The following is an 18,099-nucleotide window of genomic DNA, read 5'->3' on the forward strand; positions in this document are numbered from 1 at the left end:
AAACCGGACCTTCTGTATTAGGTTTCGATGTAAGGACCAAACGATCAGAATGAATCGTGTCCACCTAGTATTTGCTACGACAAAAAAAGAAGGAAACGGACAAAATTCTCATATCATGTACGTACAAATACTTGCAATACAAGGTCACATTGAACTGAGCCAAAATCTTTAACACCCTCAAATGGGGACTGCTACATCAGAAATTGGTAAGGCAGGAATTCAGGTGTCCGAACCTAATCTATGATAAGTGAATAGCCGAAAAAAATATCGGCCCTAACAATGCTTAACGTGATTCAGAGACGTCTGATTCACAAAGAATAAATAAGCCCAATGAGGAAACCACTCGATCAAATTACCGGAAAAAACGTACCGGATGAAGAGAAAAGCCAATATTCAGGCACAGTCCGGAAAAAAAAAATGACTCCGAGTCTCTGCTTGTCCTTAAAACAGACCGACAATTCGGGCAAAAGTCATAACAAGCATTCAAGCAAAAGAATAAAGAAAGTCAACAAGACAAATTCACATTTCATATATGTAAGGTTTTGTACACCTGAAATTCCTACGAAGTTGAAAAACAAAAATCAAGCCAAAAAGGCAAAAGACAAAATAAAGCCTAAATACAGGCCCTGGTCTATCCGGTGTGGTTGGATCCAAAATGTTCGGATACTATCCGCTCAGAATCTTCGGAGTCAGTATCGAGGGCTCTCTTAGCTTGTTCCTGGATCCTTTTAGCTTCGAGTATCAGGGCCGATAGATCCGCAAAGCCATGATCGGCTTGCTCAAGGGTGGCCCTCCGGGACTTCCACTGTTCATACTCCACCGCAATCGTGGTATGAGCCTCAGCAGCCTCCACACTCCTAAGGGCTTCTGCCAAATCGGCCTCAGCCTGGGCCAGCTTGGCCACTAATTCATCACTCTCTTCATCAAGGATTCTTTGGATTTGAGTGGCCAACTCGAGCTCGGCTTTGAGAAGGTCATTAGCCTCGGTCATCTCCTCGAGTACGATTTTCAGCTCGTCGCATATTCGGGCCCTGTCCTCGGCTTTTTGCTCGAACACCCTCATCCTCTACTTATACTTAGCACTCTTAAATTCAAGCAGCCGATGCCTCTCGGCCATGTTCACGACATCAGACTTGACCGAGTCAAGCTCCCCCCGGAGTTGAGAGATAGTGGTTTCGAGCTCACCAAGCCTCGAAGAAAAATGAGCATTGTCTTGGCTAAGGCCGACCTTGTCCGTTTCTAGAAGCCAGTTCTTCTCGACCATCCCGGCCAACTCATTCTTTAACCGAAGATTTTCGACTTTCGCTGCTTCGAGCTCGGGTTGAAGGTTGGAAAGGGCAACAGCTCGGTTCAATTCATCCTCCTTCACTTGCAAAAGGTGTTGGAACTTCTCCGTTTCTCGACCCTGGGCATCCAGCTGGCCCTTAAGGTCGTTAACTTCTTGCTGAGCATAGACGAAGGCTTCATTGACGAGCACTACACTCTGTAAAATAAACGAGAAGTTAAACTTGGATAAATGAGAAGCTAAAATTCCCATTGAATTATGAAAGGATAGGCTGATAAGCTTACTCGATTGCCCGCGTGCATGCCCCCGATAATGAAACTCTGCCAGGGGACTCCGGTCATCTTCCGCTTATCCGAGTCCGAGACGAGGGGCCTCAGATAGCTTGCTACTCCCACCAGATTAGACAGAAAGCTGCAGTCCTCGGGGACGGTAATCACGATCTATCTTATCCTCCTAGGTTCCACACTTGGGGTCGGGAAGATGCGCACCAGACTATCCCTTGCACCAGTCTAGGTGGACCGGCTAGCTGCCCTAATGACTCGAGGGATAGGGAGATGTCTGAAACCGGCAGCTTCCCCGGTAGAAGGAGGAGTATCCGAGAACATATCATTAAAGTTATCCGACCTCGAAGCTGGAGTTGGAGAATTCGGAGCAGCCTCAGAAGCCTCGGTAGAGGCAGGCATCTCGAAAGTTGTAGCAGTCACGTCGCCGGGCAGTAGACCAACATCCATTGGAGCCTCGGTCTCGGGGACCAGCTCAGCCCTCTGATCGGCTTCGGCAGCTAGTGCATGCCTGGACCTTCTGGTCCTTTACAGGGGGGTCTCCTCGGATGAAGCATCACCTGAAATATCAACATATTCAATGGACCTTAGAGGAGTCGGGTAAAGAACTTCTTCCCCACTTGTGCGCAATGCCGGAGCTGACGGTCCTTCCCCGGCTGAAGGAAGTGGTGAAATGATGGTATCATCCTCCGAAATAGAAGCAACGGAAGGGGTCACATCGATCCTTCGAATGAGGAAATCGGGCTCTGTTTCGTCTCTTAGAGTCTGAACGACGCTTCTTGCGCTCTTTTTCGGTTTCTGCCCTTTGTTCGAGGGGTTTCTCCTCTTTTTGTTGGCAGCAGCAATAATACGGGATGTACCCGCTGAATCAAATTCGGGTGCTGGTGCAGCGGGTTCGGCTGCTGGCTCCGGTCTTGGGTCCACCGAGCCCTTGGGTAAGCCTGAATATCGAAGATGTTATAAAAAGGAAAAGGTAGAAAATGCGATAAATTCAGACCCAAGCATAGTATTACCGTAGTTTTGAGCGACCCATCGGCCGCGCGACAGGAGTCCCCATGTCCGTGCTTCATGTGTATGTTGGCAAAGGAGAACACCAACCCATTCGTTCATTTTCCGGACAGCCGGAGGTATCCATGCCACGGCTGGTATAAAGAAGGGGAGAAATCGTGATAATATGTAAGGACAAGTGTTTGACAAAGCATTCAAAGGTGGCTATTAAAAGAACTGAGACACTTACGATTATCATTCCACCTCTCCGGAAAGGGCATATAGTTAGCCGGAAAAATGTCCGCGGTCTTCACCCGGACGTAGTGCTCTAGCCAACCTCGGTTTCTATCTTCATCCATCTTCGAAAAGATTGGGTTCCGGCTTCGCTTGGTGAGCTTTATTACACCCCCTCGGAATAACCTCGTGGAATATAATCAGATAAAGTGAGCCATCGTAAACTCCTTCTTCAAGTTGTTGGCCAACAGCCGGAGGCAGGCCACGGTCCTCCAGACTATTGGACCAATCTGGGCCAAGGTTACATTATATGTCTGGCACATATCCAAAATAACAGGGTTGATTGGGGGGTCGAGCTTGAGTGTAAAAGGATAGGTGTAAACGTACAGGAAGACCTCCTGATGATCGGTGATCGATTCATCAGGTCCGAGGGCAAACACTTGTACCGGACGGTTATCCGCAATCAGCCCGGACTTGATCAAGTTTGTCCTCGGTAATGGACGACGGGTACCGTCTTACATCAAACCCTCTATCAGTAACCGAAGAAGGCTTCTCAACTTCAAACTCCTTGTTATAGAGCCTGTTTGGATAGGCTTATGCTTATAAGCTGCAAACAGCTTATAAGCTAAAAAAAATAAGCTGGGGTAGTCTAACTTTTTTTTTTTTGGCTTATAAGCTGTTTTCAGCTGCTTTAGATAAGCTAAGTCAAATGGGCCCAATTATTTTTTTAAGCTTATTTTAAGCACAAAATGACTTTAAGCTGGCCAGTCAAACATTCAAAAAAGCTGAAAACAACTTATAAGCAACTTATAAGCCAATCCAAATGGGCTCATAGCTGGGTTTGGACGGTACAATGTCCAAAGCAGTGGGCTCAACAATGATTTTTCCCTTGGGTTGTGAAGTTGGCTCGGTTCCTTGAGAAGAAACCGAGGGAACACCCTGGGAGGTGGTTTCAGTGTTGGCAGACATTTGGAAGTTATGGAAAAGGAGATTGGCAAATTCGAAAAGGGAGAAGGAACAAGTTAAAAAATAATACGAGAGTGAAGGATAGTTGAAAAAATTCAAAATGGCAAAGTAAGAGAAGAAACGAAGCAACACTTTCGATAGGAAAACAGCAAATGAAAAGGTTGGTAAAGTTGGTTTTCTTACACACTAAATAAGAAACGAATCGAGGGGAGAAAACGGTTGAAATCAGTAAGAAATATGAGATGAAGATGATTAGAAGTGGAGAAGAAGAAGGTGAAGAAGTAAAATGGAGAAATGAAAGGGTTAAAGGCCTTATATAGGCATGGGAACTGAGACGGTTACAGATCCCAGCCAACCGGGGGATGCCACGTGTCTCATAATTAATGAGACGTGATTTAAAACGACGTGCGTTACGGCGGTTGCCAAAGTTGGCCGTTTGGGATGAGACACGTTGCTGATGGCAGAGGGACGTGACGCAACTGTTCCCACCAAAATTAAAAGATAAGAACGAGCTTATGGAACCATCGGTTTCGTGACTCATCCACTTCCCGTTACTCCGGTAAAACTACGGTCTGGAAAGTGTGGGGACTATCTGTATACGGTAAAAATTGAATTTATGCTAGACCGGTGAGACCGGGAATCGAGGGAAGAAAGAAACAAGCACGAGCATGAAGACTTTCTTTCGGACCGGAGGTATTGCCCCAGAAGTGGTTGATCAGAAGAAAGCGAAGGAAATCGTTTGGTCCGGTTTCTCCATGGCCGAGTTGATCGTGGCCGTTAGTCCGGTTTCTCCATGGCCAAGTTGATCGTGGCCGTTAGTCCAGTTTCTCCACGGCCGAGTTGATCGTGGCCGTTAGTCCGGGCGATCAGTTACAAAATTGTCACGCGTCAAGACCGTTCTGCCACATTGTACTGCCAATCGTACGGGTGTCAGACCGTACGGCCCAACCTTATCCTTTTAGGGTTTTCTTTATTCTAAAGGGGCTTTATGTTGTATGCAAGACCCATAAAGCAAAACTATAAATAGGAGACATTTCCCTACTTTTAAGGGTTAGCTTTTCAAGATCAAGAAGATTGTAATAAAAAATATATGGAAGCTCTCTCTCTCTTTTAGTCCAGATCTGTGGAGCATTGTTGTTTAGCTTCATTCTTCTAATATCACTATACTTAATCATCCATAGAAACATATGCAACGCATGTATCCAAGTTATTAACGCATATATTCGTATCTACAAACCATTGTACCCGAATCCATATATATATATATATATTCCCTCAAAGACCAACAAAGATTAAAGTTTGCCCACATATCCTATACCTCACTTACAAATTCAATTGATTACCTAATTTCGGGGTAAACAATACTTTAAAATATTTGAACCATAATGTAGTCATGGTAACTTACCTAATCGGATTTCTAGTGTATCAGCTGTATCAAAATTATGAACGGGAAATAGCCATTCAAATCATATTTTAATTAAAACGTAGCGATTGAAATTGTGAAAAAGAAAGCAGTGCATGAAAATAAGATGTTATAAACAGGGGCGGAGGGAGGAAGGGCCAGGAGGTTCATCCGAACTCTCTTCGGCGGAAATTATACTGTTTATACATGGTTAATTTTATATATATATATATATATATATATATATATATATATATATATATATATATATATATATAGTAGACGTCGAAACCCTTTTGGCTTCTTGATGTGTTTTTCATATTTTGAACCCCTTAGTGAAAATCCTTGCTTCACTGTTTGTTATAAATGTTACTCATGTCACCTAACCAGGGGCGGATCCATGTTGAAGTGAGGGTGTTCACCCGAACGCCCTCGGCAAAAAATTATAGTGTATATATAGGGTAAATTTTCTGTATTTATGTGCATATATTAACTTTTGAACACCCTCGGCAAAAATTTACAGTGTATTTTTAGCTTCTTCTTTTTTCCGAACACCCTGGATGAAAATTCTGGATCCGCCACTGCACCTAACAAGGACTTTATGGTGTAAAGAGAGACCTTATTATATGGTATGGCAGTAGTAAGAAATAATGATTCAGCATGTGTGCTTATGTCCTTTTTCATCAAAGCAGTGCACATGGAAGACCTTAAATTCTCAGCCAGCAACCAATTCCTTAGCACAAATTGCCGACGTGGATTTCCAACTGATCATGTGATTTGGACTTCCCATATGCTGCCACGTATACTTTCCTGCTAATGCCGACATTGATTCAGAAATGCTGTTTCTGCATTTTTGCTCAAAATACACTGTTGATCTTTTCGCTTTTTAAGTTTTGCCCCCTCAAGTTGTTGCATTTTTGGGACCAATTCTAGAAATTTATCATGTCCCCTGTTCCTCTCAATTATCAGAATCAAAGACTGAGGGATGATAAATTAAAGATATGAACATTGAATTAATAAAAGGACAGCAAGACTTGGAAGAATGAGAGCCAATTGAAATGAACTGTTCTGTGATATAAAAAAAAAAAACAGTTTTAACGTCTATATATTGGTAGTGCACGCACAAGGGTGGCAAATGAGTCATTTAGGCTAAAGTTGGGCGGGTTAAGATTGGCTGAATATATAGATGGGGCAAAGCCCAACCCTGCCCAAAGCTTGTTTGAGCTAAGATGAACTGAGTCAAGATGGGTTAAACGAATGGTCATAATCCAACCTGCCTAACTTAACCCACCTTTTTAACATTTTGATAAACTAAAAATATCAATATTCTTTGATTACAAATATTATCTCGCTCATGCTTTTCTAAATAAACGGTGTTTTAAAAATTAACTTTAAATACTTTTTGGATATAAAAAAACTCAAACGTATACTTTTACTTAAAATAATAAAGATATTTACTATAAGTTAATCCAGTACATAAATTATATTTGAAATTATTTCGAGAAGTAAATCAAAAGAAAATTAAATGTTAATTAATGTAATGAATAGTGATTTTATCAAATTCCTCTCTTTTCTTTGCCTTATTTATATATTTTTATAGTTGTCTTGTACTAACTAGGAGTGACAAACATGTGTTGGATAGAGGTGAGTCGAAAAATAGGTTAAACAAAAAGGGAAAGCACAGACTCTCATGATAAAAAAAAAAGTTACTAGTAAAAGATTAAAAAAAAAACAAAAAACATTTTAAAAAATAAAAAAAAATTGCAAAAATTAAATAATAATTAAAAAAGAAGTTGATCATATCTTATAGCTTTTATACTTATGAATGAATGACAATTGATGGGTCGGTTTGGGCTAATGATTTGTGATGAGTTAAATTCCAATCAACCCATCTTCAAAATCACTCTAGCCCAAACTCATTGAAGATTGGACAGGTTAGGCGAATCAAATGGGTTTGGGCTAGTTTTGTCACTCCTGTAGCACACATCACATTTCCAAGATAACTAAAGGTTACCATTCACAAAAATGTTGGACAAATAACCTGAAAATAAGACAAATTATTTGTTATAATATATTATTAACTGTAAAAATTATTTATACTATTGATGTTTATAAGTAAAATCTTGAGAAAATGAAGGTTGGTTTTTCTGATATTATTGGTTCAATTATGCCAAATGTAATTATTGGTAGCTTGAATGTTAATAATTGTAACGTCTTGTTATGTATGAGTGATGTGCAAAGAAAAAAGTTGAAAATAAAAAAATAAAAAATAAAAGGATTTTGGCCCCCTCCTACCCATGATCCCCAATTAAAACCCTTTCAACCTACAGTTGTATGGCAAGATATGGAAAGAACGCACATTTGCCTAAAAAGGTAAAGTATTTCTCTGATTGAATTGTGAGCCGCGTGTTCTTGTTCTATGCTTACATTTAATCCTTTTGCATATATTTGCCATTCAATTTTTATTTTCTTTTCTTGTATGTAATAGTTTTACTTTTGATATTTCCAATTAAGTCCTCCTTTTCACTATAAAAGTATCCAATTCTCCAATCTCTCTGGACTGCAAAACAAGCAGCTATACTTAGCCACCAACCCTTGAAGAAGACCCTAATATATCCTCCATTATACTTCTCAATTTCTTCTTAGATTTCTTACTCTTCCCTAATCTGGTACGTGACCAACTTCTTACTTTTGTTTTGTGAACTATATTTGCTTTGCCTGTTACAAACTTAGATGGTGAAATTTTTTAAGAGATTTTTGTGATGACAACTTTGATGATGAAATTCTTTATTAGAAGATTCTTAGATCATTTGTGGTCTTGATGTCCGAGGTACCGTTTTTGGTTATCATGCCATTTTACTTTCTTTTACTTTAGGCTCTCTTTTCTGCATTGCCATGCAAGTAGTTAGCAAAGCTATCTTTTTTCTAAAATCACTGATCATATGCTTGTTTGGATTTTTTCTGTTGTTACACAGAACATTAAATATACTACTCCATTAGGTTAGCTCAAGGCATATTGCTCCTTTTGAGGAAATATCATGGGGAAGTCTACAAACTTCTCACAGCAGCCAAACCAAGTAAGAAAAATGAATAATTGCGTCAATTGCAAATTTCAGCATGAGATGCACCTACTTCTGCTTAATTCATTTTGCTTCCCTTTAAAACCTGGGCTCTTTTAATTAGGAATGAAACTAAACGTTCTGTAAAACAAACTAAAGGAAAAAAAAAAAAGATTTGATCAAGCTGGTCAAGTTGTAGCTTCTTGGCCATATTTCAGTGCAAGACTGGAGGAGAGCTTTAACCTAAGATACGATCATATGACATATGTCATATACCATCAACCATAACCTTAATTAACAAAAAGTTCGTTCAATGAAAATCTACTGCTTTGACCAAGCTGGTACTACTATACAATTTTCTTTTAACTTGCATAGTCAAAGTTTTCTCCCTTCAAATAAGTAAGTGGTTTGGAATACTGATCAACCAATGGCAGAGTGATAGTACAAATCAATTTTAATTGAAAATGAAAATAAAATGACTATTAAGTGTACTTTGCTGCACCTCTTATCTTAAGACAATGGATCTGTCTAAATCTCTACCACACTTCAAGGGGACTTTACATATGTACATTGAACAACGCAAATTTAATTAGATTCATCAGTACAATTATTGACTATATATTGTAGTAGGCTATTGTGTGGTTCTCACTTCTAATTGATTTGCACACCCAACATTAATGATTATTGTGTTTGTGAATCATGTGGGCCGAATCACTTAGGTTACTCAAGAGTCGTCCAATTTTTGTTGATGACCGAATAAGAGAAGTTTTTACCGCCTTTTCTTCTCTCTATCGCTCTCGGATTGATAATCATGCCGCAATTTAATGCATTAACTTTTTTAGGTAATCCAGGGGTAAAGATTAACCCCTACCTAACTCCCTTCCACTCCTTTTCTCTTCCCAGAGTTAACATCATGGAAAACTTTTAAAACATAGGGAATTCAGATGCAATTGAAACAGGTACTTCAAGATCATCAATAAAGCATGTTTTATACACATGAGTTGTTTTGAAAAAAACAATGTAAATCAATTATATCATATGCTTGAATTAATCACGATCAATTTAAAAAACATGCCTAATTTAATTTTGATTTATGCAAATTAAATGGGTCCCTGTTTGTTGCTGCTTATTGCACAAGGTTTAATTTCCTGCTCCCTCATCGTCCTCCTACCGACGTGAAGGACAGGCATCTTCTTTGTCTCCACGGTCATTGAAACCATCACCTAGAAAATATTGAATCAGAAACTTCAGTAATATGGTATTCAATTTTATTTTCCTCCTCTATCTTAGTGACCATAAGTTGCAAAGATTAATAAGGTGGGAAAAGAAAGAGAAAAGGAAAGCAGTATCTTTGTGTTTAACTGTTCATTTCATTGGCATAAAGGATCCATTTCATTAGGGACTCTGGAAACCCAAATGAAGTATTTTGACTTGAGATCTAATCAAGAGTAGATTAGAGGGGAAGAATATTAACGAAGTAGGAAAAGAACGAGGATAGGGCAGTAGAATCTTGTTCTCTTCACGAGAACTTCCTATAATAGAAAGTACTATTTTTTTCATTATAAAAGTCATTCACTGAGGCTTTTCACCTCCTGTACAGGTGACGGGGTTATTCAAAAGAATCTCTATGTTTATTTCGTTGGCAAAAACTATCCATTCCATTAGGGACTTTGAAAACCTAAAAACGAAGTCTTTTTTACTTGAGATCTAATTAATGGAAATTCGAGGGGAAGATTAATAAAATGAGAACAGAAAGAGCAAAGAGAAGCAAAATCTTGTTCTTTTCGCTAGAACTTCCGGTTATAGAAGCTGTTAATTCGGAACAGGTTCTTTGCTGGCAAAAAAGATTCATTCCATTCGGGACTTTGAAAACCCCAAAACGAAGTCTTTTGACTTAAGATCTAGTCGATGATAGATGCAAACCATCTTGTTGTTCATCTTTCTCTACTCCTTTTTGTCCCCAATCTTTGCTCCTAATTAACATCATTCTTTTTTTCTTCTCCAGAAATTAAGCACGGGAGAATCGCCTGATCCTCCTTTTGAGGAGACATACAAGAAACTTTTTGACGACATAAGAATGGGAAAGTCATCAAAAATAAAATACCAAAACCTCTTCGTTGTAGAAGAATGTGAGTTGCCATTGATAGATCTTGAGCAACTAAACGGAATAGAATTAGACAGAGAAGAATGCAAGAGGAAAATAGCCAAAGCTTCACAAGAATGGGGTTTTTTCCAAGTAGTGAACCATGGAATATCACACGATATATTAGCAAAAATGCGAATGGAGCAAATTAAGCTATTCAAGAAGCCATTCCATGAGAAAATGAATGACAAGAATCTCAAATTCTCAGCAGGAAGTTACCGGTGGGGAACTCCTTCTGCTACATGTCTTCAACAACTTTCTTGGTCTGAAGCTTTCCACGTACCTCTCACTGATATCACCAATTCAACTGATTTTAGCAGCCTCAGGTACTAACCAATAAACTGTTTCTCTCTTTCTTGTTTCCCTTTTGCATTATATTTGTATTGTAGGACATGTACCAAACTAAAGACAACTGTTCCCCGTACAATTGTGATCTATAATATTGTTTGGAGTATAGTTTGATGCACGGCTAATAAGTTCTAAAAAAAAAATTAGGATTAGGTCACTTATAAGGTATTTATAGTTTTTTTTTAAAAAGAGCTTTATATTGTCCGTATATATAATTTCTATGGAATTGGTTCATATTACTCCCTTTACTCACTTCAAATCATTTTCTAAATCCAATAAAAATATGCACCAATTAATATGGGTAGATTGGTAAATTATGCACTTTCTTTATTATTTTTTAAGAGGTGTGCAAAGTTAAAAGTGGACAAATAAAAGTGAACCGAAAGAGTAGTTCTTTCATATAAGGGTATACTTTTGAAATTCTAAAGTGAAATTATTATTGGACAATTTATTTTTACTAAAATGTCATTTAAAATGGTCAAAACCTTAAAAAGTTAAAACACTTAAATGGATTAGGGGTACACATTAATTACTCACCTAAATTTAAAGGGCCGTTGAAACTTCTGCGAATACTTGAACATAAAGATTAACGAAATTAATTTTTGAAATAAAGAAAGTAGTCTTATAAGTTCAACCCACATATGTGTGCATTTTTCATTTTCTTTTGCTTATGAAACAAAGAGTCCGAAACCAAAATGACCTAAAAAAAAAACCTATTGAATCAAAATACCTCAATAAAAAATAAAAAAAAAGGTGACATAAGTACCTTTAGCGCAATAATTTACTACGCTAAAAGACTTAACCGTAATAGCGCGGTTAAGTCATTTAACGCAGTAAAATACTGTGTTATAGAACCAGTAAAAAAATAAAAATAAAATCTATAACGCAGTAAAATACTGCGTTATAGAAACAGTTAAAAAAAATTAGCCAACTTTATTTTTTGCAACACTTTAGTGTTTTTTTTTTAAATACTTTGACCAACGATTAGTCGTGTGTCAAGACTCCGAAACGTCAATATTTTATATAGAACCTGATATTTTTTCTGCGTACAATACATCAAGGATACGTAAACGTTCAGATCGTCATTTTAGGGGTTGAAAAGGTGCCCGAAATAAGTTTTGTTTGAAAACTTTAGGTTTAAGTGTTCTATATACATAGACGTCAATTTTTTTTTTTTGAAGACTTGTTGTCATTAGCTTAATTTTTTTTTTATTTTTAGGGTTTAGATTTAAGTGTGTTATTTTGTAAAGCATAACTTTATTTCGAATATATGTGATTTTTTGGGCTCGGACATCCGATTTACGCGTTTTTTTTTTGCAACATATTCGAAATAAAGTTACGCATTAAAAAATAACACACTTAAGGAACACTTAGTGTTTTTTTTTCCATAAAAAGATAGCAATATCTTATTTTAATAAATCTTTTCTTTGCAACATTTAGTGTTTTTTCCATACTTTGACTAACGATTAGTCGTGTATCAAGACTCCGAAACGTCATTATTTTATATAGAACCTGATTTTTTTCTGCGTACTATAATGTAGGCTCAATACATCAAGGATACATAAACATTCGGATCGTCGTTTTAGGGGTTGAAAAGGTACCCGAAGTAAGTTTTGTTTGGAAACTTTAGGTTTAAGTGTTTTATTTTTTAAGGTTTTGATTTAAGCGTGTTATTTTTTAATCAAGACATAACTTTATTTTGAATATAAATCTAATTCTAAAAAATATAGGGCGAAAAACTAGTTGTAAAGTGGTCAAATTTTAGATGGTCATAACTTTGTGCTAGGATGTCCGTTTTACGCGATTTTTTTTTTGATCTTGTGTATTTGTTTCGAGATCTACGCGGATAAATGGCTGCAAGGCGGTTTGGCCGAGCCGATTTAAAAAAAACACTTGTTATCCTATTCAATTTCAATTTTCCCCCAAATTGGCTTGAAGTTTTTAGTTTTCTTTACTTATAATATGATGATACGTAATAGATTTCAACGTAAAAATCCTGGGGCAATGTAGATGTGAATGTCAATTTCACTTTTGTGGTTTCAATTTTTCAAAATAAAGCCGACTAATTTTCTCGACATATAAAGTTGACTAAAATAACCTTATAAAAATAGAACACTTAAATCTAAAGTTTTCAAACAAAATTTACTTCGGGCACCTTTTCAACCCCTAAAATGACGATCCGAACGTTTACGCATCCTTGATGTATTGAACCTACATTATTGTACGTAGAAAAAAATGCCAGGTTCTATATAAAATATTGACATTTCGGAGTCTTCACACACGACTAATCGTTGATCAAAGTATGGAAAAAAAACACTAAAGTGTTGCAAAAAATAAAGTTGGCCAATTTTTTTTAATTTTTTTTACTATTTCTATAATGCAGTATTTTACTGCGTTATAGATTTTTTTTACTGGTTCTATAACGAAGAATTTTACTGCGTTAAAGGACTTAATCGCGCCGTTATGGTTAAGTCTTTACTGCGCTAAAAGTACTTATGTCACCTTTTTTTTTGTTGGGGTATTTTGATTCAAAAGAATTTCTTTAGGGTCATTTTAGTTCTGGACTCTGAAACAAAGAGAGCAGTCCTAGCCTCCTAGGTGTTTCCCTTTCTATTACTCCGTAATTTCTTAAAGCCCTCCATAAGCTGCAGGCAACGATGTCGGGTGCAGACCAATAATATTGATGTTTTAAATCTCGAACGAGGTTTTTTTTGTTTTTTGGGTCCCGTCTTCGGTACCCGCATTGGAGCTTGATTACATCTGAATTCATACAGCGTAAGGCCCCATTCGGGGGGAAATCCTCCCTGTTATGAATTTTTTAATATTCAGAGCTCGAATTCGAAACCTCTGATTAAGAGAACAGCAACCTCATCCGCTGCACCACAATATTCTTCACTACTTGCACAATAATACTCCATCCGTTTCAATTTATGTGAACCCATTTGACTGGGCATTGAGTTTAAGAAAGTAGAGAAGACTTTTAAACTTGTGGTGTTAAATGAGTCACATATATTGTGTGTGGCTATAAATCATTGCATAGAGGTAAATTGTTTTCAAATAAAGAAACATGTCATTCTTTTTTGCACGAACTAATAAAGAAATAGATTCACATAAATTGAAACGGAATGTGTTTGATCTAAAGGCGATAAACTTGGAGATTTTTTTTTCGTTTGTCAACAAACTTACACTTGGATTGATTCTTCATCTTTTTATCTAGATTTTTTGTTGTTGTTGTGAAATTTATCCATATTGCTTCTTCGTGTTCTCTTTTAATTAAATAGTACGAGACTTTATCTTTAGAGGAAAATATCGCTAGAATTTAAAGTGCTTCAATTAAGAAAAAAGAATTATTACTACTACAGTTAAAAGAGAGGCTAAGTTTACAAAGTAAAGTTATTTGGTTAAGGAAAGCTTATGAAACTGTTTAACTATTACTCCTATGTCTTGTATCACTTTTTTATTTTTAGTATGTCAAAAAATAATGTCACCATTTTATAATTAAAAACAATTTAACTTTAAAAAATTTCTTTTACTCTAATGAAATGATTTAAAGCTATATAAATTTTTAAAATTTATTCTTGGCCACAAATTTCAAAATTGTTTTTTTCTTTTTTAAATTATATCACAAATCAAATGATACTACATAAATTAAAACGGAGGGAGTAATCACTTTAAAATAGAAAGGATCAAAAGAAATAGTGAGGCATCGGTACAGAGTATTAATTGCGGAGTATAAATTTTGATGTAAAGTAACCCTGGTTTCGTCAGCGCCTGAACCTAAGAGAAACGTGATAAAATTATTCACCTTCTCTTATTACGTACATAAAAAATAAAAAAAATATTCCCACCTTTTACTTTTACTTATCCATTATTTAAAAATAAATTTTGATTTTTACTTTTCACTTTTAGCATATCAAATTTTATTTTTTTGTTTTACTTATAGTATTAATTACTCACTTAATTTTTTTTCAAATTTAATAAAAATAAGCACCAATTAATATGAATACATTGGTAAATTATTTACTTCCTTTATTATTTCTTAAATAGAGCGAAAAGTTCAAAGTGAACAAGTAAAAATGACGGAGGGAGTAATAATAATAATTAAAAAAATAATGGTTAAAGTAGATGGCTGCCAACAGTGTTCAAAATTAGGTTTAGAATTGACAGCATTTTAGTTTTGGATCCTCAGCTAGTACAGTAGTTCCTTAAGTCGGTTCCTACCTTTAGAAACTTTAATTTGGGAGCTGGCGACTTCGAGAATTCTTGGTGTGTTTATCCTATAATAATGTTGGACCTGGTGATGACGTTAACCATTGAGGATCAGAATCCAATATGAGCATATGATTGTTGTAACTTCTCTCATCCATTAGTATTTTTATTCAGATAGACCATTAAGGTTACGTTTGTGTTAAAGAAGGAGGACCAGTGGCCCATTCAAATTAAAGGCTGTTCAAAGTCGCCACGATCAAAGTATAATAAATTGTTTGAGCATATATAGAAAATAAGCTTAGATATTAATAGAATAATAATAATTTTTCAGTGATCAAACATGAAAAATTCAACCTCTCCTTTCTTAGCTTGTCCTCAGAGGTTAAACCTTTTTATATAAATAAAAAGAATTAGGTAAAATATTGATAAATTTTTGTTTATATGAGTTATGTGGGTTTTCTGAGTTTAATTACTTTTAACAATTTTCAATTCAAAAATTACCTCTGTGACCTGGGTCATGCTAGTTAATCCCTAGCCATATATATTACTACTACTTAATAACCACTTTTAGCTATTTAGCATTCTGCATTTTGATCTTTCTACCTAATAGTTTTCTTGTATAGTGGAAAATCTCCACTTCCTAAATGTCAAGCTGATAAAAAGATTTATGTATAACCCACTTCAGGTAAGAAAAATCTAATTCATCAAATCGAGGAGTATAAAGATAAGTCTAGTGTGAACTCAACAGATCCTAAATATAGTGCGACATATCCAAAGTGCATATATTTCCGGGTCGCAAAACCTGTATGAAGCTGCGCATGATATGTTCTCACTGTCAGTTTAGTACTGACAGCTTAACAAATTATGTATGTGCAATTAATTTATTTATAAGATACTATAATCCATACAATATGCATCAATTGATAACCTGATTAAAAATACTCTCTTCGGATAAAAAAAAAGTCCACTTAGCCATTTACACACCCTTTAAGAAAATACTAACTCCTAGACAAAAATAGGTAATTTGACTAAACTACCCCTAATTAAATAAGCATTGGGATTTGATCATATAACACTTAATATGGCAAATATAAAAAAATAAGGTTAATTCTTTCTTGATTTGTTAAGTGGATTCTTTTTTTATCCAAGAAAAAAAGGCTAAGTAGACTCTTTTTTTTATCCGAAGGGAGTAGTAACTTAGCTGCTATAATGGATATATTAATGTGAAAAATCTTACACTATCAATGTCTCTCTCTCTCTTTATATATATATATATATATATATATCTTTCTTACAATTTTTTCTTTTTCTTGGATGAGCTCAGCTCCACAATGGAACAGTTTGCAACAACACTATCTGAATTAGCACATAAATTAGCAAGGATTTTGTCGGAGAAAATGGGATATAAGTCGAAATATTTCAGAGAAACATGTTTGCCAAGCACTTGTTACCTTAGGATGAATAGATATCCAGCATGCCCTATTTCACCAGAAATGTTTGGATTAATGCCACACACTGATAGTGACTTCCTCACTATATTGCACCAAGATGAGATTGGAGGATTGCAGTTAGTAAGAGATGGGAAATGGATCTCTGTTAAGCCCAATCCTGAAGCACTTATCATCAACATTGGAGATTTGTTTCAGGTAATTAACAATGAACTTAATTAGATGCTTTGACATTATTATCTCATTTTGACTTCTTCACTTATGAAGCTATAACATACTGAGATTTTGCAAATCCCTCTGCGCAAAATCTAAGTGCAAATATTATGTAAAGAGTTTAAGTTCTATATACTGACATTGTATAGAAGATATTTATATAATAAGATCACTTTAAGAAAAGAAAAAAAACTAATTGCATGTAACTCTATTTAGAGCTTGTTTGAGTTAGCTGATTAAAAGTACACTGATAAGCATCAAATGTCGAAAAGTACTAACTTTAAGGTACTGAGGCTGATTGGGATAGAAGTGATGAAACGGATAATAAGCAGTTTCGGTATTTGGTAAAAAGGTATTGATAACTGATACACTTTTTTTATGTTAAAATGACTGAAATGTACTTAAATTTATTTACAAAAAATATAACTCAAACAATTATTATATGTAAAAGGGTGAAAAATGAAATTAGAGTAGAGAGACAATTAAGATATGTTTTAGGTAGTCTTTCAAAGATTACAAAAGATATTAGCTATAAAATTATAAAATTTTGGTTAAATCAAAAGTGCTTATAAGTTGTAAAATCAGAAGTTAGAGGTGACCAATTTATGGCTTTTGGCTACTTTTGATATTACCATACGCATAGATAAGCAAAAAAGTATTTAAGCTAATTTGATCAGCTTATATATTTATCCAAACACCCTCTTAATAAATATCGATTGGCAGCTTAGAATAAATGGTAAATAACTTGTTATATACTCCTATAAAAAGTTAAATTACAGTAGTAATATACAAATTATTATATCCTCAGTGTATATAACTTAAATCCTTCCGTAAAATATGCACTCTTAATGAAGTAATGTTTGATGATGCAGGCTTGGAGCAATGGTGTTTATAAAAGTGTTGAGCACAGGGTTGTTACAAACAAAGCAAAAGAGAGATTCTCAACTGCATTTTTCTTATGCCCATCATATGACACAGAAATACGGAGTTGTTTTGAGCCTTCTGTTTATAGAAGATTTACCTTTAGAGAATTCAGACAACAAGTCCAAGAAGATGTTAAGAAATTTGGTTATAAAGTAGGTCTCCCTAGGTTTCTTGTGTCAACTCATTAATCTCAACATTTTTTGTAGTAATTAAATTAAAAATGCATATATATTATGGTCACATTTGACCTTTTAAATAGTGTATAGGAAAAATGTGTAAGTCAATCTTTCTCTTTCTGAGTTTTAATTTAGAACAAGTGTATATCTTATATATACTGCCTATATAAATTATACGTTGTACCTGTTAGGGGTTTTGCCATGATTTTCTTACCAAATTTGAGTTTTACTTTTCCCTTGAAGGAAAGTCAAAGTATTACCATAATTGCTTTTACTTTTCCTGAAAGGAAAATATAATTCTCATCCATATTTGGCTAATCCTTATCTTGGAGGAAAAGTTTTGTACATCTATAAAATGAAGACATCCTTCCCACAACTAGAACACAATAGCATCCACAATGTAGTCATTTAGAGAGTTTTGATT

General features: G+C 35.5%; 1 protein-coding gene across 6 annotated transcripts; it reads left to right on the plus strand.

The window, feature by feature from the left end:
• The first annotated feature begins 7,668 nt into the window (after positions 1 to 7,668).
• On the plus strand, positions 7,669 to 17,877 carry LOC132623627 (gibberellin 2-beta-dioxygenase 8). 6 transcript variants are annotated; one of them, XM_060338406.1, is made up of 5 exons: positions 7,718 to 7,824; positions 8,131 to 8,232; positions 10,220 to 10,683; positions 16,239 to 16,560; positions 17,448 to 17,877. In XM_060338406.1, exons 2-5 carry the CDS (start codon positions 8,194 to 8,196, stop codon positions 17,685 to 17,687), a joined length of 1,065 nt encoding a protein of 354 aa, XP_060194389.1. In that variant the 5' UTR covers positions 7,718 to 7,824; positions 8,131 to 8,193; the 3' UTR covers positions 17,688 to 17,877. The 6 variants fall into 6 exon arrangements, with proteins under 6 accessions (XP_060194393.1, XP_060194389.1, XP_060194390.1 ...); XM_060338407.1 differs by having other exon boundaries at positions 7,746 to 7,824; positions 8,156 to 8,232; XM_060338405.1 differs by lacking the exon at positions 7,718 to 7,824 and adding an exon at positions 7,835 to 7,985.
• Positions 17,878 to 18,099: the final 222 nt, after the last annotated feature.

The sequence above is a fragment of the Lycium barbarum genome, chromosome 12 (genome assembly GCF_019175385.1).
Source record: "Lycium barbarum isolate Lr01 chromosome 12, ASM1917538v2, whole genome shotgun sequence".
NCBI classification, from domain to species: Eukaryota; Viridiplantae; Streptophyta; class Magnoliopsida; order Solanales; family Solanaceae; genus Lycium; species Lycium barbarum.